Source organism: Megalops cyprinoides, chromosome 4 (genome assembly GCF_013368585.1).
Source record: "Megalops cyprinoides isolate fMegCyp1 chromosome 4, fMegCyp1.pri, whole genome shotgun sequence".
In the NCBI taxonomy this organism is placed as follows: domain Eukaryota; kingdom Metazoa; phylum Chordata; class Actinopteri; order Elopiformes; family Megalopidae; genus Megalops; species Megalops cyprinoides.
In genome coordinates this window covers 9617499-9639717 of record NC_050586.1, presented here as the reverse complement: position 1 = coordinate 9639717, position 22219 = coordinate 9617499, and the positions used below count along the sequence as shown (strand labels likewise).

The window sequence follows — 22219 nt, the reverse complement described above, 5'->3', positions numbered from 1 at the left end:
GCATCGGAGATCATTTCTGTCCGTTGGCCGTGGCCAGCAATATTATTACTTGGGCCTTATTGCCTGGCTCACAGAGCCGGAGGAACCGCTGTGGTTAAGTCTGATGCCTGCTCCATCAGAAAGCCGGGGAGTGTATTTATATCACTTTCATTACACCTGTCATGGTTAAGAGGTGGACGATATGGGACAAGCAGCTTTAAAGCCCTTGGAAAAGATGACACATATATGTAAAAATAAGATTTGATACCCTTTTTTTTTGCAAATGGACTGAATATATTTAAACAGAAGAAAAGTCAGTCCTCTGAAGCAGCTCGCTGTCAAAGGGACCTACCTATTAAATTCTTCTCCAGGGAGCGACACTCGGTTGTACTGCGTATGGAGTGCGAGGGAACAGCAGGGAGGGGGGGGGCTGGGTGGCTAATTGGCTAGGAGGTAATTCCGTGGACATCCTGTCATTTCTCGCAGCGAATGTGGGCGGAGGAGAGGGAGAGAATAGAGGGGTGGGGGGTGGGGGAGGCTGGAAGGCTCTCGGGGTCCAGAGACAGCAGCTTCTAATTATACCTGTCCCTTAAGAGCTGGGGCACCCTGGAGCTTCAGAGAACATCTCCCCGGTGTCACAAACGAAGGAACCGAGGGTCAATGAATGCATGCCTGGAGGCTGCAGCTGTACGCGAGGCGCTTTTTCAATATTCCCCATTACGGGCCGCCTGCTCCAGTTCTGCCGCGCCTCCGCCGGGGTGGGTGGGTGTCCCGTACGGCAGCCCCACCACAGCCCCCACTCGCTGCAATCCGAATGCAGCGCCACATTTCTGTGCATTTGGTGCAGCAGGCTAAGGCATCACTGGACCACACCGGATGGGCACCGCAATGTTTAATATACTTCTTTACTTAGGCAATACGCCTCTAATTATCAAAAGTTTCGACTTGTATAAAAGATCCAACGCATCTAGCTGTTTTCAGTCTCCTCCCAATCTCCACCTCTTTTTTCACCTTTCTGTCCTGAAATGCCCAAGGGGGCAGAGCGGGGGGAATCAAGAGCTTCACCCTAATCCCCAGAAATGGTCCCTCCATCTAACTCCAAGACAAAAGCAGTCAGAACTAGTCTTATACCAGATATCTACTATATTAGAAATCAATACCATCTACATTAGTCCTCTGCTTGGAATTGGATGTCCAAAGAATCTCTTATGATCCTAATACTAGGTACTTGCGCTAACTCATGTGATCGAGGACACATGAATGGAGAAAGCAGAGCTCTCATTAGCTGCAGGTTGGATTTGTGGACCTCACTGACTAACTAGTGCCCGCTCTTCTGTTATTAGGCCGGGATTTCACGGTCACTCAGTTGTTGCTGGCTTTAAGTAGCCATGGAGATAAGATCAGAGCTCTGTTACTGAGAAGCAGCAGAATATCACTGTGAAAAGATGGTGATAGTCACAAAAGGGAGCCAACAAATAATATTTACCTGCATATGCAAGGCCAACCTACTGTGCAGACAGTGGCTTCTTAGATAATAGCACCAATTATGCCTACCTGACACTGCATGTGTCTGTCATATGAATTCTCATTCTGTATATCAGGCTATTTGGTATTTACAAAGCCATCAGAGAACCGCCAAACAATAGAATACATTAAGAATGGCTGAAAACACAGGGGTATGAAGCACATTGTGGTGCTGCTTCTCTCTTGTATTTAAGGCATGCTCAATAAAGCCTTGTTCCTGCAGACCGATTGAACGATCACACTTGCCAGGATCTCTGGTGCTTCATTCTCTGCCAACAAAAACAAAAAAAAAACCCAACCCATAAACCTGCTCACTCACAGCCACCTCTGAAAATGCATTACATGGTCAAACTTTTGAGATTGCCTGCGCATTCATGAAGACAGTAGCCAACAAGCGTTTTGTATCCATGGAGTGTTTCATTTTTTCAATAATGAGTCCGCAGCAGTGAAGACTCAATTTGAAACTCAATTTGCACCTTAAGAAAAAAAAACAAAAAAACATAAATGTCCTCCCCTGTCCGGTCCTGTCCTCACTTCACCTCACCCGCCCCGCCCCTGCATGGCAGAACTGGGGGGGCAGGAGGTCTTACCCTCCTGGGTGTAATGGCACGCTCTCTGTCGGCTCTACTAATGGGAACAACTCGAGCCGTAATCTCTCCCTGCGGGAGGTCTGCTTTCCGGGCGGACAGAGAGACGTGCAAGCATCCTGAAGGCAGCGGGGAGGAGAGGAGGAAGGGGCATGGAGCCAAGCATGGGCGCAGGGGCGAGAGCCGGCGGTTCGTGGGGTCTCGGGGCTGGTACGGCACAGCCCCGTGTCCAAATTGGTGCACGGCCGAATAATCAACGATTACCCCGCGAGGCAACAGAACATGCCACTGGCAGCAATGCCAAAGGACAGAGGGGGACGAACCGAAGCATGGCCCTATCCTCTTCTGCCAACTGTGACCGGGGACTGAGGAGGAGACGCAGAGGGGGTGGGGGGGGGAGACGGAAGCAAACAGCACCGCTCACCTGCGTACGGCTGTCAGCTCCTATTGCGGAATCCCGAGAGCACGTACGGCTGCCTCAGGAGGATGCGCTACTGACAGCAGCATCTTTAACCCAATCCTAAACACCTGCCGCCCTGCACGAGAGCGTCCCGGTGAACACTGTAGCATCACACGTTCTGTACGCTCCACATTCCCCGTCCCTCGCCACAGCCAACTGCCATCTCGCACGCCTACCTCTAATTCCACGTGTAGTTCTTCGAACGCAGATTTAAAAAAAAAAAAACATGGATTACATTAACCTTTAGATAACAAAGAGTCAGAGGAGGGCACGTGTGTTTCCCAGCAATCGTTCAATCGAGCAGATATCAATCGCAAACGTTTTCCCAGGCCCGCGGAGATACACGCGGGCCGGTGCGCCTCTGTTGCACGAGGCATGTGTACTTGCTTACGATAATTGGAAAACGGAAGATTAAAGATGAACAATCGTCGCGGTGGAGGCGCTACGGTGTGAAATGCTATTTCTGAGGGAGCCGTGTGCTCTCGTGGTCTCGCGCATCTGTAGAACAGAGTTGCATTAAAAGCCTTTCATCTCGCGTTCAAAGGACTGAGAGAGAGACCCTTTCTGCTGATGAAGTTAGCACCGTGACAAACCCCATTTGTGATATTGTAACAGGAAACGGAGTGCTGCGTGCCGTGTCAAAGGGGGAGAAGAACAGCCAAAAAAAAAAAAAAAAACAGACACAAACATTGTGGCCCTTAGAGCGTTGCAGTCAGCTTGGTGATACTGGATATCTTCCTATTGCAAGATCTGGGTGAGGGAGCAAAGGGAAGACCCGAACCTGCTCCCCGCCCCCTCCTCCCCCCTGGGCCCGAATTACTGCAAACCGTGCAATGTGCACAGTGGGCTGGCGACAAACATCCCTTGAGCCAGCTTGTATTCCAGATCGATAATTTCTGCTAACCAGCGCACAGCTGGGAGGCACAGTGGGGCCCCTCTGTTTCTCCTGCAGTCTTAATTAAAGCCAAGGATGCTGATTCGGAGGAGGGGGGGGGGGGGGGGGGGGGTCTTGTAAAGATACAACTGCAATCAAATAAATAACATTCGCGGGGAAAGAAATCGGCCTTGTGACAGGCTTTATTTGCGCGGTATTTCCTGGCCCTAATGAACACCGTGCCGCAAAGCGTAATTATGGTCCGGCGAGGACATTTTCCCCAGGCTAACTTATTCAGACCCAAGCGGCTTTAACGTCTTACTTTATGAATTCTGCTCGGGATTTTCTGCAAGGTTTTCAATTTTGTAATGGTCCTATTTTAATTTTATTATCCGTTTGCCTCCTATCTGTCCATGCCCTCCTGGGCCCTGCTTGGCAGGGCGGCGCGTTAAAAAGCCTGGTAATTATGGCAGCAAAAGACAAAACAAGGACTCGCTGTAACACCATTAATGAACCCCATAAATACTGGACAGGTATTTAAGGGGTGAAAGCTGAGTGGGAGAGGAAGTGCAAGGCCCGATCGATACGGGAGATGTGCTGGGGGATGGCAGACGCAGCGCCGGGCAACGTGATGATCTCACTGGTTCAAAAGAAGAGTGGGAGGGCCTTATTCAGCTTGGCCTTGGACACGGTGCCAACGCAGTGCCACTGCACCTGTTCTGGATGCAACTGGTCCTGAGTTACCACAATCAGATGATCTGGACACAGTCCCTCCTCTCCATTTTGAGAACTTTGAGCTCACTATTTAGAAAATAAATAAATATTAACTTTAGCTCTGATAATTCCACACAAGTAGCTATGACTAAACGTTGTACATTTTGATGTCCCTGTACACTGCGAGCCATTTCTCCTGATTCATGCGTCATATGGCTACTTATGATCGGAGCACAAACTAGCATTTTTCTCTTGCCTACACGCAACCAACTCATCTAGACAAATACCAATGGGGAGAGGAACAAGCGTAGTGTGCTCTGCATCAGAGTTTTCAAATTGGAAGCACAGCGCACTCTGCTTTGAGTGCTTACAACTGCTTTCAAAACTAAAATCACTTGACTTGCGTGTCTGTGATAATCGGGGCTGTGTAGGTTTGGTTCACAAACTTGTCCAGTGTGACAAGCACTGCTTCAGTCATGTACGCCCTGACAGTTAGCATTTGTTTTCTGTCACCTCATTTCCTCAGAACGCTCTCCCTGTCTTCTACAATCGCAGAAAGTGTAAACTACGGAAAGCTCAATTTCTCAGCTGCACCTCTTTGATAAGGTGCTGTTCTTCATCATGGCAGTGCTTGTCTGCTTCCTGTCCTGTCGACTTACCCAACTGCACTTCAACCAGTTTTTTCCCTCCAAATATTTTGTGGGCTAGATGTTAAGCTAACGAACGCCAGAAATGAGATTCACAGTATTCATATACTTAAGAGTCTCTTTCTATTATGACCCACCATTGTACTTGTAATGTACTGATTGCACTTGTATTGAGTATCATATTACATATTGTGGGTGAGGTTGATTCTTATGAGTGGAATACTTAAATAGTGTTATTGTAGCAATGATTTCTGTCCCAGTGTTTTTGATCATATATGCATTTGGTTCTTATTAGACATTCTCAGTGAAGTACACTGTATTTCAAAGCACACAGCTAAATTTACATTGTACAGGAAGAGTAGCCATTACATTACATTGAATGACAATAATTTAGCAGACGCCCTTATCTGGAGCGACTCCCAGCACAACAGAACATAACTGTATCCATTCATGTAAAATGAGCAACGGGCCACAGTTTAGATTACAATATTACAATTAAAACAGGGATCCCAGTGCAGCAATCCTTCATTCTGTGTTTGACAGACGTGGAATATGATGGGGACAGAAGCAGGGACACGAAGGGGGGTGTTGATGTGACAGAGGTGCGTAATGCCCGTCTCCCCATTCCTCCCCCCTGACACTGCTGCTCCCCATTAAAGCGCTGACATTTCGGTAAGTCTCCTCCCAGGCCCGCTGACAGGAAGCGGGAGCGGTGCTGCTTTCTGGACCGCTTGACACCGGACACCGGACACCGCGGCGGGCGGCTCCCGCAGCACGGGTCCGCGGTCTGACACTAAGGGGGCAGCAGTCGCAACCCCCCCCACAGCGCGCCCGCAGCGGCCTTCTCAGACACCCCACCCCCAACAAAAGCAGCCTCCGGCGTGACACAGACTGCCAAAGCCACACACGCTGTGTTTGACGGGCAGCGAAGACGTACCGTTTCAGAGCGCCGGAGAGCTGCGCCTCTTTCTGCCGGTTAATGTCAGCGCCGTGTTTGTGTGCTATTCAGTGAAGATTGGGGGGGGGTTGGGGAGCGGAGCAGGGCGCCTCCAGCTACACCTCCCCGCGCTGGGGAAGAAGGAGCGCAGCGGCGCCTTCTGCACACGCTCCAGGAGCAGCTTTACTTAAGAGGAGAGCTGCTGTGTAATCAGGCCCCCAGTCAGTGATTAATACCGGGCGTCTCTCCCCCCCGGGGCTGTCTCGGTTCTGCTCTGATAGCGCGGGGCGCTCGCTGACACCGGCCCCTCTCCCTGTTTACTCTGCGCCCGACGCTGCCGGTGCGGAGCGGGCAAGGATGCCGCCGGCGCGGAGCGGGCGGGGACGCCGCTGCCTCACCCCTGCGGTGCAGCGCGCCGCGGGGCGGAGACGACAGGCAGGAGGAGCGGGGAGAGCGGAGGGAACGGGGCCAAGACGAGAGAGAAACAAAAAAGGCGAGGAAAAACCAGTCATTTCAGACAGGTTTAAGGCCACCACTCGGTATAATGTGCTGTTTCCCTCTATTTATTCCCCGGTCTTAGACTACCTTACATGACATTACAAAAAAAAAAAAAACATAAGGCAAGGAAAAACCAAAGGAATTTCAGATAGGCTATAAGGCCACCACTCAGTGTAATGTGTTATCAATAACTACCTGGTTGTTTCCTTCTAATTCTCCCCACTCTTGCTACATGAAATTACAAGGAAAAAAATAAGGCAAGGAAAAACCAAAGGAGTTTCAGACAGGCTATAAGGCTACCACTCAGTATAATGTGTTATCAATAACTACCTGTAGCGCTGGGTGATATAGCCATCTCGATATATCAAATAGCTATTCTTAGCGCAATAACAGCTATCCCCGGTATGTGGCGTTAGGTTTCTTCCTGTATTGTTTCCTCTTTAGTCATACCTGATGCGGGAACACACCTCCAGGTTTCTGAGGCCATGTGAAATGCTTCCGGTGGAAAAAAGCCACTCGTATCTATTCAATGTTGATATCACAGCAACAGCACTATGCTGCTTTCAAGTGGTACACACGTGGCTTCAAAGATAAAGAGTGAAAACATACGCTATGTGTTTTTCAAAGGCAAGTTAACCAACATACAGATACAAGTGATATTTTTCTGCCCTAGAAGCATTTCACTGAACTTTGGAGGTGTGCTCACGCATCAGGTATGACTAAAAGGAAAAGAAATACGGTAAGAAAGTTAAGCCCACATACGGAGGATAGCTGTTATTGCGCTAAAAATTCGATATATCGCGAAGGCTACATCACCCAGCCCTAACTACCTGGTTGTTTCCTTATAATTCTCCCCCCTCTTGTTATATGACATTACAAGGAAAAAAATAAGGCAAGGAAAAACCAAAGACATTTCAGACAGGCTATAAGGCCACCGCTCAGTATAACATCTTATCAATGACCACCTGATTGTTTCCTTCTGATAATCCCCTCTCTTTGACTCCCCTACAGGACATCACAAAGCGGTAAGGAGAGGAAGCTCGCAGGTAGACCCCGCGCTTGCCTCGCAATCAAACAACGCTCGCTAAACGAGCGACTCCGTGGGTTCGGGGGGGGAAGGGTGGGGTGGGGGTTGAGCGATGGATTTATGAAGCCGCCGCAAGCTTCTCCCCAGTGCTAACATCATCAAAAAATACCTCCGAACCTGTCGGCACACTGTATTAATGAGCTATTAGGTGTTTGTGGGTAAACAATTTACAGCGCCGGCTTATTTACAGCGCGCTCACAGTAAAGTGCATCTGGGCTGCGAGCCTCAAGTCTCCAGAGAAGACATCCATCTGCTGCCACCGCCACACTATTTATTTTTGCACTCGGACAGATTTACACAAACCCTTTGTCGTTAGTCTGACACGTCTATTTATTAAAGCGAAAGGCTCTTAAAACAAGGGGGACTGCGGCGACCCCCCCACTTTAATTTATAAACTCTTTTAAGAGGAATTTAAATCAAGACGTCTCTTGCGAAAGGTCATCAAATACAGATTAACTCTTTAAATACACACCGATTCTGGAGAGCATTCCTAAGATTTAACTCCAGAGCACCCCAATCTCCTATCAAGCCATAGTGCATATTTTAACGTGTGTGCATTGAATCTTTTCAGAAAACAAGGTGAACGGTATGTAATCCAATCGAACCGTTGGAGGTTTTGCTGTCTGTGCATCAGAAAATGCTAACGCACAAACATTGCACACATGCGCATGCGCATGCATGCACGCACACACACACACACACACACACACACACACACACACACACACACGAAGGGGATGGGGAAAAAAAAAAGTTAAAAGCTTTTTCTCGTTTTTTTTAAACCCCGTTCGCAGATCAATGACAATGCAGGCTGAGAGTGGATTTCAGAGCTATGAAAACACTTCACATTCCGCCCCGCTGCGCCAGGCCCGTCGGGAACGCAGGCCTGGCGTTTGCGCACGGGCGATTATACAGGCGGGGTGTCAATACGTCCTGCCTTCATCCTCACTCCAATTCACCCTGATTGCTTTTTTCGCCACCGTGCCTCCCGGACCCTGTCACAGAGACGGGGTGTGTCACAGTCAGGAGTCCGTTCTTTTTGTTAAGGACCGAGCGCAGATACGTGCTCCAGTCCTGTCAGGGGGGTGAAGGGGGGAGGGTCGAAGGGAGGATACCCCCCAAAAACCCATGATATTGCCCTAAAAACTCTCAAACTGAAAACATGTTTATTTTTCACAGAGAGGCAATATGTTCTCTGTGGGCGGTTCCATCCCTCACTCAGCGTGTAGGTAGCAGGGCGCTCATTTTCTGCAAAGATGGGCAATTCGCTGCATTAGCTCACTGAAGCTGACAGGCTCTGCTTTGCGGATCGTTTGAGGACTCACCAGGTGTGGCTCTTAATTGACTGTTCTAATTAAGCGTTGGATGTAAAAAAAAAACATAACTAAAAATTGATCTGGAAAACTTGGTAACAGATGCGTTAGTTTAAATCTTTGATTCGCAGTGGTTTAGAGTACAACCTTGTCCCTGTGTATACCTAGCAATACATCACTATGTGTGAAATTAGTTTCAAAGCTTGCTGTGGTTGCTGTGGCATGTAGACTTTATAGCAGAAGAGCAGAGCTGTGTAGCTAAGGTGCTTTTTTGTTATGAGAGAAATTCTTATCATCACTTCACCCTCATTTCTCATCTGACACACTAGTCTGAACTGGGGACAGGGCACATCCACCCAGCAGAACCTCACCTGCCTATCACTGTGACATCAGTCCTTTGATTCAAATGAAGCAATGGGGTAGGTTTAGGGGCGGTCTTAGCCACCACACACTTTCTATGCTGGGCATCTAGGAGGAGTTTAGGATTGTTTTGCATGCACCACTTCAAAAATGATACAAAAGTGAATTTACAGTCAGCATTGTGAACCAATATTTACCCCTACTTTACTCTGCGTGAGGTCCTGGGAGAGACTTCTGCCCCGGTGTAGATCTCTATGCAGAGTACTGCCTGCTTTCCACCAACTCTCCTAACCTCTGTGTATGTCTTGCTAATGGAGCCCATAATGATGGCTTACAGTTTCAATGAAGGAGCATTACCTACTGCTGCTGCTGCTGGCCCTGGGCCATATCCTCTGTTGCAACCTACACCTGCCTGCATGACGTTTGTTTGTAAATGAACGCATTGGATCGCTTGCCAAATGAGAGCGCTTCTGCTCGCTAGCCTGCGCTGGCAGAAGACATTCTGACGCCTTTGCGCTTGTTATCCCCATTTCCAAGAGAACCGCAACAAAAGACTGCAGCGACGCCGCTGATTACACGCGGCACGGAATGCAAAGTGTTCCTTTTGTAGCCCGAACCATCAATATGTCAACTTCTGCCACTACCCGGCTAACAGGCATGGGGAAAAAAAGAGACATATTCTCAGCCTGAAGAGTGCTTGTGCTGTGTGATTCGAGTGTGGACGCACAATGCCACAGTCATAGCTGTCATAGATGAATTGCAGCAGGGCAATGCTGGTTTGGTAGGTGTACAAGGGGAGGGGGGAGGGGGGTCAGTGGAAATGCAGCTCAGGAGAGAACAGCGACCTCACTAAACAGACTTGAAAGGGACTCTTCTCAGCCGAGCAAAGACCAGAACATTTCCTGAGGCTAACGGTTTTAATGCAACCTGCAAGCAGAACCTGTTTTGATTCTAAGAAAATGAAAAGTTAGCAATGACAATCAATCAAACTGAATCAGTACTGTTGGGGCACCTTTGAAGGATCAAAATCCAAGCAAGCAATTCCAACTGTTCAGTGCTAACCTTTCAGTCTGCAGGTTTTCTCTCCAGGGGACACAATAAAAACAAATCTAAGTTAACGAGACTGCCACCAAGGACTTTGTAAGTAGCATTTATAAGTACCAATCCAGCATCTCTCCACAGGAAAAACCCAAGACTTAAGTCCCAGGGTCGGTAAAATGTGTGACCTACAATTCCATGCTGAACAGGAACGGATAACCAGCACTCCAATCTGTGCCGACAGCCTGCAGAGTACATGACTGCAACCAGCAATTTCATCCTGCTACTTCATGTAGACTTCAACCTTCAGATAAAGATAATGTTTGTGGAAAACAATTCTAAGTCTAAAGACCTTAAAGTTAACTTGTCAACCTCAGACAACCTCAGATATACCCTTTAATTCTCGTTCTGGGGAAATGACTGAGACTTTACCTCGCAGGTAATTACATATTAAATCCAAACAATTTCCATTGGGAGGTTAGCGTAAAAGTGAAAATTTCTGAGAGTGTACACACGGGTAATCAGGTTTATAGTCACAAGCATCAAGATTAACCTTTAACTTCATTTATCAGATGTAACAGATAATTGGTTACACTTGTCATTGAACACTCCGCACTGTGCAAATACTTTATGTTTGTTCATACCTCTTAACTTGTGCGTAGAACTTTGCTGTCCATTTATTCTAATAAGAAGGGCTCCGATAATCAAAACAAAGCCAAGTAAAGATGGTTTCATCAAATTTGTATTAATTATTCTTAATGCTTACACCTTCCTTGGTGCATTTCTGATAAAAGGAAGCGATGGTTACACCATCTGAGGGTGCTACATTTCTGATCTCCCATCTTAATGTTAATCTCTGGACACGCACTGGGCACGGTGTTCTCTGGACGCCCCTGTGACAGCTGTAATGTCCACCTGTGTGCTTACCGAAGTCTTTGTGAGAAGACATCCACCCGATGCCCTTGAGGGAGACGAGGGCCAGCAGGCCTGAGCCCACGAAGGAGCCGATACCAGAGAAGAAGAAGAACAGGCCCATGATGGCACTCTGCATGGACCTGGGGGCGGCCGAGTAGGCAAACTCCAGACCTGCAGGGGGCGCACAAACAAACACACACACAGCCTCATAATGTGCAAAAAAATCTCACAATGCTTCAACAGTGCATGAACCTGTACTTTCCTATCTGTATGAAAGCACTCTGTGAGGAGGATGCAGGCTGCTCTTCCCTAGCTTTTATGACCAAGGGGGGCTTTCTCAGGCTAGAACAACCTTTCATTGTTTAATAAGATTTGTTTGGAATATTGTTTTATCCTAAACAAGATCCCTGCTGAGCAATAGACTATGTTTGTTTGCTCATGCACGGCAGCAAGGAGGCAGCCAGACAGACCTAATATACCTATTTTATGGCCACCAGTGCATCCCAGACAATTAGACTCCCTCTCCTGGAGTCGCGACAAGGTGAGGCAGCCAGGAGGACTGACTGGCATGGGACTACACTCTGATATTACGCTGTGAAACTCACTGTGATACAACTTTCAGCAGAACAAACCCCTTTGGCTCCATAACAACAAAATGACCAATTAATGTAGATGAGAAACTGGAGCTGGTTGGACCCTGCTCTTCTGTGTTATACGGTTCAGGTGCCTATAGGTGATTTCCTGAGGCAGTGTAACCCTTCACTAAACCTTTATGACAGCACTGCAGCCTCCTACGTGGTCCAGGTGTGCATTTGACGGTAGAGGAGTGAACAGACAAACCGTACCTCCGCCGCTAGAATTGTTTCCAGAAAGGTCTCTCAATATTTAATGCATCATAAAAAAAAAAAGGAAAAAAAAGATCAAATCGTTTTCTTTCGCAGTGAGAGCTGCCTGTGCCTGCTGGCTGACATTGATAATTTCATGGCACCTCGAACCTGTGATTTTTCAAAATTATGCCCTATAGCTGCAGCTGTCAGGCAAGATTACGAGGCGCCGGTTAAGTAAGGATGCCTTTTGAGACCTTCCTTGGAGGGGAACATTACAACCAATTAATGCGACGCACGGCTTCCCTCGCAAGTACCTGCACCGGAACTAATGCAGCTCGTTAGGAAATGGAGGAGACGGAGACGAAGGCAAAAAAAAAAAAAGCAGAAATGCATGCTCTTCTGATAGAGGGAGCGCGGGAAAAGGTGAGCGGGAGAAAACGCGGCCGTTCGGCAGCCCTACTCACGTCAAGCTTTCTGCTGCTGCTCACTTGCCTTTTGCATTCGACTGCACCCGAAAAAAAAAAAAAAAAAAAGCGTACATTTGCACCCTTAGCTAACCTCGTAGCGGCACATCCTGCCCTGTTCAGCAAAGGGACGCCGCTAATGCAGTGCATGGGGGAACACACTGAACTTGTGGGTGCACGAGAGAGTGCAAATGCATTGTAACAAGGAGACAGAAAAAAGAAAAATCACAGGACTATTTTCACCAGCGGTTTGTCTGTGGGAGCTAATGCAACGCGGGCGGGGGGGCTCTGGGGCAGCTGGGGCTCTTGAAAAGGAATTCTAATGGTGTCCACTTCCACTTCCCGGCAACACGCAAAACAAACAGGCTGACCTTTCCCGACTGCGAAACTGAATTATTTAAAAAGAAGCAGGCGAGTTAAAATATTTTATTCCGCCTCTCCCCCGGGCTGTGTCAGAGGGAGCGATTTTTCTTTTCTCAGGAAATAACATTAGCCTTTAACATTTTCAAAAGAGCAATATATAATTAAAAGTCCCCACGGGGATAATCGTACGATGTTTAGCATATTCCCGGTGACCAAAACGCGAGCTGTCAGTGGGAGATACAAGCACGGGGAATTACCCTCACGCTTTGCTGTACTGCATAGAAGGGGAGCAGGTGGACACCTACAACCCTATGATGCAGGAAGCTAAGAGAACACTTAGAGGCCCTGTAGCGGTTTCTTTGTAGGTTCAAGTATCATTTTGGGATCTGTCAAGGTGCTTGCCGTTGCCCTGTTACAGGTAAATGTGAACTACAACACCTTAGCATGGCTGCAGAAACAGGACTTCAAGGAAGCCACAAAACCGTCAATCCAAGGCAGAGAGCTGTCGAGAGCGTGCATTCTGTTCGCAGCAGTTTCTGTTACATTGACTAGATTTGTGTCTGGAAATGTACGGAAGGGGGATTCTACGAGCGTGGCACTGTTGTAAGGCAAATCTTTCACTCAAATCTCTCCACTCGCCGTATGGGAAATTACAATGAAATACTTTCCTGTTTCCAAACCCATTTTACCAAGACATAAGAGTTTAGAAAAAATAAGCCTGCAAGACCAAAGATCAAAGATATCACCGCTTAAAAACGTAAGCTTATCACTGTCTCCATTTCCCAGGTCAGGGGTCACGACGATAGCCATCCCAGCCCTGTCACGATGGCTTCCAGGAATGGGCTGGGAGATTTCCCCCCTCAGACGCTTTAAACATTTGGCAGACAAACTCACCATCTGCGTCATATTTGAATCCACTCTCAGCTACATTACAAAGAATAAATGCAGGGTCTCTAAAGGTCAGTTATGAAAAAATGTCTTTTGAGAGAGTGCTAAAAGTGGGTCTTGCGCAAAGAGTTTAAAATAATGATTTCTCCATTTCTGGAAGAGCCTGGGGCGTGGGATGAAGAGCTACAGAATGTAATGGGGATATCCTCTATAATCGCAAGGAAAATGACTCAGGAAGGATGCAGGACGCACCTCCACACAACTTTCCCAACAAATCAAACACACAAATACATGTATAACAACGCCTTGTTTTTGTTTTTTTTTTGTTTTTTTGACTTTTTGGATAAAAATAGCCAACTAAGTTGGACCCAGTACACAGGTCCAAATTCAGTTCAATCCACACTCTTGAACTTTTAATGATTCCATTCAAATCAAACTCTTCCAGTTACGTTGGACAGAGCCAAAGGAGATTACACATGCTGGGCCAGCGCCTCTGTCAGACACTGAAGGATCTGGCGTAGCAGCCATCAATGTTCCATAATAACCGGTGCTTGAGCCTGCATGCTCTCACAACAGAAGGCTAAAGTAAGTGTCATCTATTTCAAAGCTACTCTCTGCTTGAGAAAGGCACATCAACAAAGTACAAAAGATTTCCACATGGTACATCAAATTTCACACGCGAGGAACGAGGTGAGATTGCATTCAGAGCTGCCATTTCTGCATTTGGGGTGCAAATTCAATCAAGGGGGTGCGTTGTTTCCGGTGAATACAATGTTGTGCTGCGATGGCAAAACCTGCTGATCAGAATGAAATGACGTTAACTATAAGGGACAAGCTCGCAAGTCTCCGAGAGCAGGAAGAGGCAGAACACAGCACTCACACTGCTGACATCCCACGAAAGAATGGGACCCGGATAGGCTTTTCAGAGCAATGAGGCATTTATGTAACACACACTGTCACATTTGCGCATGCACGCACGCCCACAGACATACACACAATACTTCTGTGTAGGCTGGCACACTAATAGACAGGTGCATTGCACAGAGAGATGCGACGTCAGTATCCAGGACCATTTGCCCTACCCGAGTGCCCCCACAAAGGACAGCACAGTAGTCTCATCACCAGACATTAGGAGGGCTACTCATAACCCTTCTCCTATTTTGGTAGCCTAAATAGCTCAAAATTTAACACAATTTCCACTTCAATGGTGGAAAATTCCCTGATGCAACTCAGATAACCTTCCTCAACAGCGCCATGGCAGTAACTCACCTGGGAATCGCACGTGCAACCTACTGATTACATGCCTAGAGCCTTAATCGCCACTACAACCCGCTGCGAGAGGGCTCCACCTTCTGCCCTCTCAGCCCTTCCTCCTGAGTCTTCCTCCACCTTCTGCCAGTGACACCCCCCTCTTTCCAGCACTCCCAAGCAAGTTTCAGGTTCACCAATTCTGTCTACTGGAGCGGTTTCTCTCTCTCTGCTCCCAAAGTGCAGAACCTCAGCCTCAGCAGGACAAAGACAGGGGCTCCGAGGGCCGAGGACGACCTTGCTTTCAGGTGTCCTGCGGAAATGTCATACAGTCCAGATAAATACAGTTATCAGTCCCCTTCCCTCTCTGTGGGCGAACACCACAGTTTAGAGCACACAGTGGCTGCATATTAGCGCTGCACCCCCCCGAGTAACCGGGAGGAGGGAGGGGCTGTAGCCTTTGATTTACTTCCTGGAAAAACAGCAGGGGTGTCCAAGCACGGAAAATAATACAAAACAAAAAGCAAAGCAAAAAGAAGAATCTGCCATGACCTTGCAGCAGATAGTGAAACCGGCCCAGAGCATGGCTGAAAACAGACCGCACACCTGAGGGGGGGGGGGATGAAAAGCAACAAAAAACAAGCAGAGGAATTCAATTTCGTGGAGACAGAACAGGGTGGATGAGAGTTTCCCGGCACTGCGCGGCGTGGGGTGCCCATAGGGCGACGGTGAGGCGGCCACACGTTCGGAGCCGCTCAGCGGGAGCGCCGTGTTTAAGCTGCCTGCCAGGAGTGCATGAAGGAGGGGGGGTGGCTGCTGGGGGGGTGGGAGAACAACCTCGGGAAGCCTTGGAGACGGTCTTCTCCTCGAGGAAAAGTACACCGCGTAAAGCGCGGCGAGGCCTTTCTTACGCCCGGTTCTGCAGAGGTGCTCGTGGCGGTCGAAGTCCAGAGCTAGTTTAAAAATACTCTGTAACCTTTCGATATATATTTCACCTCCCATCAGCACTGTTGCAAAATGTTGCTCCATCTCCCAGAATGTTGCTACAGCTGCCTGTCTGCCTGTCGTGTCTCGAGAGTCTGAAGGAGCAGACAAAGCAAACTTTACTGCCCGTTAACGTTTGGCTGCATCTTGCACTGAAGTGGGTCTACTGCTACAGGGCCTCTTCAGAGCAAAGGTCAACTGTCCCCTTACAAATCCACAACTTGTGGAAAAACAGGCTGGCTGAGATATTAGAACCCACTTATCTGTTAGACTCAACAGGAACAAAACGGTATGACTGTTTTTATCGCGGACTGTTCAAGCTTATGAACATTATGATCACCGTTATTAGCGATCAAAGGTTGACCCCTGGGGTCCCATGCTTCCACGTGAATGTGGGCGCTCAAGTTGGCGTGGAAGGCATCTCAGGGCACCTGCGATACGCGGTGTTCTCCGGAGCGCGGCGGTAAATTCATCCCCCGTCAGTGGCAACAACATATCGACGTCTGGGAATCGATGGCCCGTGATTGATACCAGAGCGGATTCCTTACCTAGCAATTTCTCCAACAATAGCGCGGAAAAGGCCCGCTGAATAAAAGCTATGGATACCCGGAGTTTTCGCGTACCTAAAAAGGACAGCCATTGATTGGAGGAGTCATTAGCCCAGATTGATGAGCCGGGGGAAATCCTCAATATCAAGTTGATGCAGAGCTAAGGATTAGAGCGTCTGACAGAAGGGACCGCGCACCACATGCAGATGCGGGCCCGCGACTCAGAGTCCTTTCCTGAGGGCAGCCGGCTGGAGCGCTCGTTAGCTTCTTATTACGATTTAATAAAATTCCAATTCTTTGAACGGACCACGCTGGGCTGAGGCTTTCGAGGAAAGCCACCGCTGTTTGCGAAGGCAACGGCTCTCGGCTGTCCCCCCATCCCCCACCCACCTGCAATGCTGGCGAAGATCTCGCTGATCCCGATGAGCACGTACTGGGGGACCTGCCACCAGATGGGCAGGTCGGCCGCACGGTAGGTGACGCCGCTGATGATCTGGTCGATGGTGCCATACGTCCTGACGATGTCGAGCCGCTTGGTCTCCAAGATTCCTACGGAGGTGGGGACAGGGGGAGGTGAACAAGTATGTTAGACTGAAACCTCTCCTGATAGTTTTTTTTCCCTTTCTTTCTTGAAACTGGTGTTAATTGGGGAGGTTTATGAGAGGGGGTGCTCACATGGTTAACCCCCCCCCCCCCCCTTGTGTTCATGCTGCCGCTGTATTAGGTACCTCATCGTTTTCCCCTGATCAATGGCCGGTCTTTGATCGCGATCCCTGCATAATGTGGCACCCATTGATCCTCAGACAGCACTGCCAGGCCTATTCACTCTTGTTCCACAGCACCAGGTAATCTCACTGCTGATCAGACCGTTCATATCCCTTCCATGTGTGCGTTACCCAAACACACTTCATATATCTGGTCACACAAGAAGATGAGACCTCCTTGACTCGCATCGATGGTCAGGGTCATGTGTGTCCCGGAGTTTTAAGAATGCAGTCAGAGAAAACATTCTTACTGCAACTGTCAGGTGTTTGGTAAGGGAATATTTCTCTTTTAATCATTCCCAAGTCAGATGTATAAAACATGTAGATGTATTACCTTTAAAATGGGCAACCAGCTTGTTATGTTACAATGAAAATGCATACTATGTACACTACCGGTCAAAAGTTTAAGAACACCTCCATTTTTCCAATTTATTGAAATTTAAGCGGTTCAAGTCCAGTGAATGACCTGAAATGGAACAAAAGGAAGCGGTAAACTGCCAGAGGTTAAAAAAAGTTTAGGTTACCAAAAACTGAAAAATAATGTAGATTTCAGAGTTCCCTTTTCAGGGAACAAGTAATGGGTTAACAACTTACAGCTTTTCTGCAGCAATGGAAGCAAATTAAGCCTTGAAAACTGATGCAAACAATTCCTACAGGTGTCCCGACTTTTGTTGATTACTTACAAACCCTCTGTCTATATAAAAGCAGTGTTAGAACAGACTGTGTTACTACACCCTCTGAAGCATTATTTGGACAATACTGCACTGCAGGAAGTAGTATATTGCTTATCATAATGGCGAGAAAAAGGCAATTAACAAAGGAAGGGAGACAGAACATTATAACCCTTAAAAATGTAGGTCTTTCCTCTACAGAAATTGGGGGTGTTCTAAAACTTTTGACCGGTAGTGTATGCCTTAATTAGCTTTGTATGTGATCTGAGTATACTACTGCAACGTGCTGTAGAGGTAAGTAGGTTTCTGAGAAATAAGTTCCCTGGATGAAGGGAACATTGGATAACTAACATACTTTTTCATGTCTGATAACCAGCAAGGCCACTCCAATTTCGAGTCATAATTTCATTTAACGTCGAAGTCGCTCCTTTCAGAGAATCGCCATCCTTCGAGAGCTCTGTGAAGTGGGAAGAGAGGAATGCTGTGTGCAGGCTGTCCACCCTCTCCAGAGAGACACGCTTACTTCTTCCACAAACCTCCTTACCGAAGATACAAAACTCAGCATTCAGCACTCAGACATCAATCACTCCATAATTCGTATTTATATAGCACAATTTTTGCAATCAAGGTCACCAGAAGGCGCTTCCCAGAGAGAACCAAAACAGGGACGGGTTTAAATAATAAATGGTAAAACACCATCAGGATCAGCATCTTCGACGACTGCTGCCATTTACAAGGATATGAACTTCACTGAGTTTTAAATGTTCATTAAAATGTCTTCATCAAGACATTAAACTGCCAATTTGCAAGGGATAAAAATGACTTAAGCTAAATGAGAAGAGACTCCTAGTGGATGGGGAAAAACATCAAACCAGGCCGAGTAGCTGCTAGTTCATCATGACAGCAATAAAGAGCGTGGGGCAGAACATCAGCATGAAAGAGAATGCACTTTTTTTTTTTGGGAAAATAGCCGATAGCAGGAAAAGGAAGAAACACTTTTTCTGTGTTATGGTTATGCTAACATAACACAGTGCACAGCATAATGTTACAACTCATCATTCCATGCACAGTGCATGTGTCAAAACACAACCTTAATCTTGATCCAAATCTTCATGCAGTTCTCTATTATCGGCAATGCTGAGCAACAAGATAAAAAAAATTATATATAAGATGAAATTTTCTACAGCTGTGCCTCATGTTAAGGAGAAACAGATGATGTTACTGAATTAAAATGAATCTTCTGAGCAATGCAACACTGAGGTAGCATGCTCAAAAAATTACTTTGACAGTGCTTGACATCATGAACTTGTTTTTCGCATTTCGCTGTGAAAGTTTCTCTGAAAACATATGCCCTCCACTTAAAGCTTCTGAAGCCGATGCAGACGGACACACACACACACACACACACAGACACACAAAAATGGCAATGACAGCAAGTCTGAGCCTTCTGATAGGACCACTCAAGATGAAAGGGGTCCTCTTGAGATTACATATCCCCCAAAACCCGTGACACAAAGACACACTTGCACGCGGGCATGTGCACGCGCGCGCACACGCGCACACACACACACACACACACACACACAAAAAGACAGACAAGCAAGAAAAAAAAAAAAAAAAAAACAGAAAAGTGATGCTCCATTAAGGATTAAGTGCCAAGTCAAAAACCAGTGTTTCATACAGATTGAATCAGTGTGTACAAAAGTAAGAGATTACAGTAATTTGTAATGGATGAGACCAGGCCGCGGAACAATAACGCCGGGGCTGCTGTCATCAGGACCCGTGGCTTCCTGAAGGCTTTATTCGATAACCATTATCATGGAAGCAGCAGCTATTTGCAGATAACCCCCACAGAGACAGCATCCCTCCATACTGGCACGTAATGCCGCGTTTTAGAGGAGATAGAGCTTTGTAATCCTGCCGCCCTGTAATACCCGTCCATCTCCGGCTAGACAGCAGTACTGCCCAGAGGAAGTTTTAGCCCTTCGCCGCACAAAGTCATTTTGACATCATACCGAGTATTTCAGCATCAATCCCTGCCTGCTTGGCTTCTGTATTACAAGGAAGCTACTTGAGCCCTCAGACCTATAATACAATAAACTCGACACCGACTCAAGTAGATTAGAGATTATAAAGGAAAAGACAATTCCAGCTGAGCTTTTTGCCGACTTTGCGCTAGCCCTGCGAACAATAGCAGCCAGCGCTAGCGGCTCTGCAGCCAGGGCCGCTCTGGCTGAAGGCTGATGTCCGCCACGCAAACAGCAAGCATTGTGCTGCGGGCGCTCAGGCCTGGCACCAGGAGAAAATACAGAGGGGTGCAACTGCAATCCACAGGGGGGCACAAAAAGTCATAAATGCCGTGTAGACATCCGAGATATAAGGAGACAACTGGGGGTGCATTGAGGTTCGGCCAGGGGGGGGGCAATGCACCTTTAAGCACCCTCATAGCGCCAGGCCTGCAAGCGCTGGCACAAGCTGTGCCTGATGACGAAGGGGCACGCATACGGCCGGTGGAAAGGCGAGCATGCCCCCCTCCCCCGATAGCCCACCCTGTACGTGCTGCTGGTGTCTACCTCAAGCCGTGGTGGGTTCAAACACTGGGCAGAGCTGCACACATTAGCATTACTGAGGCAGTGGGGGGAGGGTAGGGGAATGAGATGTGCCACACCATCACTGGCATAAACAGCAGGTGCACCTAAATGGCACAGCGGTACAGGGTTTTTCAGCATTAAACCCCATCCAATTAAAAAAGTATTTTTTTTAATACGCAAGTTGGCAGCGGCAGACATGCTAATTCAGCACCTAATGTGCCGCCATGCAAAATGCTTTGGCGATTCCCTGTTGCACTGAGAATTTACAGCAGAGGAGTCAGAACAGTGACGCTACCATCCTCCAAAAGGTTAAGAGAAAAATGGCTGTATGCTAATGATGCACAAACAAAAAAGCATTCATGACACAACGCTGCAAATCTACACTTCATTTTCCTTGTCGCTTCAGAAGTGAGTGCACAAATAAACCAGCAAAGGAGCATCTTGAGCACACGGTCATCTAACACTGTCTGCGATGTGTGAGGTTACTGAGGGAAACGCCATCCCCAGGCTCCCTCTGAGAAGCCTGAGAGAGGCGAAGACAGCCGCCTCTCTCTGTGACCAATGTCCACATATGGGAAAAAAAATGTAGTGTCATAAACCCTTTCTCTTCACTACAGTGATTTTCAATTGCTTTTCTGACAAATTCAGCTTTCTCTCTTCCCCACTCTAAAGTGCTGCTGTTCTCAAGAAATAAACATGAGGAGGGTCGAAAAGATCTGAGCAGTGCTGCCTACCGTCATATCATTTCTTCTTTAAACTCTGAACTATCGACATTTGTTAGCTGCGAGGGGAACATCCAGGCTCCGTTTCTCCAGGTCACGTAATCAGCCCGAGACTTTGCGGTAATTCATTACATGACTAACGGATGTGTTGCAGAAGCTGTGCAAAACCGGCAGCGCCGTTATAGCGTCTAATCAATAAATAACAGCTTGTTATCACAGCTCCCAAGTATTACTGTGGCTGTCAGCCCCCCCTCCCCCATGCAGCTACTCCAGGCACCAAGATGGATCATTTTCTCTTGAAAATTTTGCCTCGCGTACATGATAATCGGGCGTAATGAGGAATTGTTTCCTGCCGTGGGGGGTGGGGAAAGGGTGGGGGTGGGGGGGGCACAGCGTGAACTGTGTTGACACGGCGAGCGGCTCCCTCCGTGAAGCGCCTGTGGTTGGATGTGGTTTATTAATGATGCGCTGCAAAGAGCCGGAGAGGGAGGAGCGGGAGGAGCAGGGAGGCGCGGGGATCCAACAGAGCCCGGCTCTCCCCGGGGAGGGGCGCCCGTCCCGCGGGCGGTCATTACACCCCGCTCACGTCCTCGCGCCGGGCGCCAGGGTGTGCCTCCTGCTGGTGGCGGGCCAATCATTTGCCAGCCCTATTCACTGGGATGTAAACTACACAGAAGCTTATAAGGGACCATATGTGTCCATACCATATGTGTCCATATAGGTGTGTGTGTGTGCATTTTTGTAGCTGTACATGCCATGCTATATATGTATATGGAGAGAGAAAGAGAGAGAGAGTGAAACACACATGGACATGTGCATGTACACAGGCATATAATGTATTTATACCATGAACAGATGTTTATGGCTCTGGTCTCATGTTGATTAGTCAGCCTACTGTAAACCTATACAGAAATAAACACAGAGGAAGAGTGATTACCCAAAGGCCCTGCTTCAGGTCCTCTCCCTGTGGTATTTTGATATTTTAAGGACAAACAGGCCCGCGTGACCCAGTCAGTGCATGCAGCACACGGAGACCCTTCCTCTTCACAGGAGGGGTGGTGTCGCTGTGGAGCGAGGCCTGTGGCCGTGGCGGCGCCCCCCCCCCCCCCACCAAACTACACAGCCCCCTTTATTCTCACTTCCTCTTGAAGAGCACTGTGGGATTCCCCCGCCAGCTGGGGGGACCCAGAGCCAGCAACACTTCAATGACGAACAT

At 47.9% G+C, this 22219-nt stretch overlaps 1 protein-coding gene across 1 annotated transcript in view; it reads right to left on the bottom strand.

Moving 5' to 3' along the window:
- Window positions 1–22219, bottom strand: part of slc15a4 (solute carrier family 15 member 4) — a 36077-nt gene that overhangs the window by 1479 nt on the left and 12379 nt on the right. The window contains exons 7-8 of the mRNA XM_036527933.1: window positions 16646–16804; window positions 10946–11104 (exon numbers count right to left, since the gene is read on the bottom strand). Coding sequence (XP_036383826.1) covers window positions 10946–11104; window positions 16646–16804 — 318 coding nt within the window. The remainder of the gene's footprint in view (window positions 1–10945; window positions 11105–16645; window positions 16805–22219) is intronic.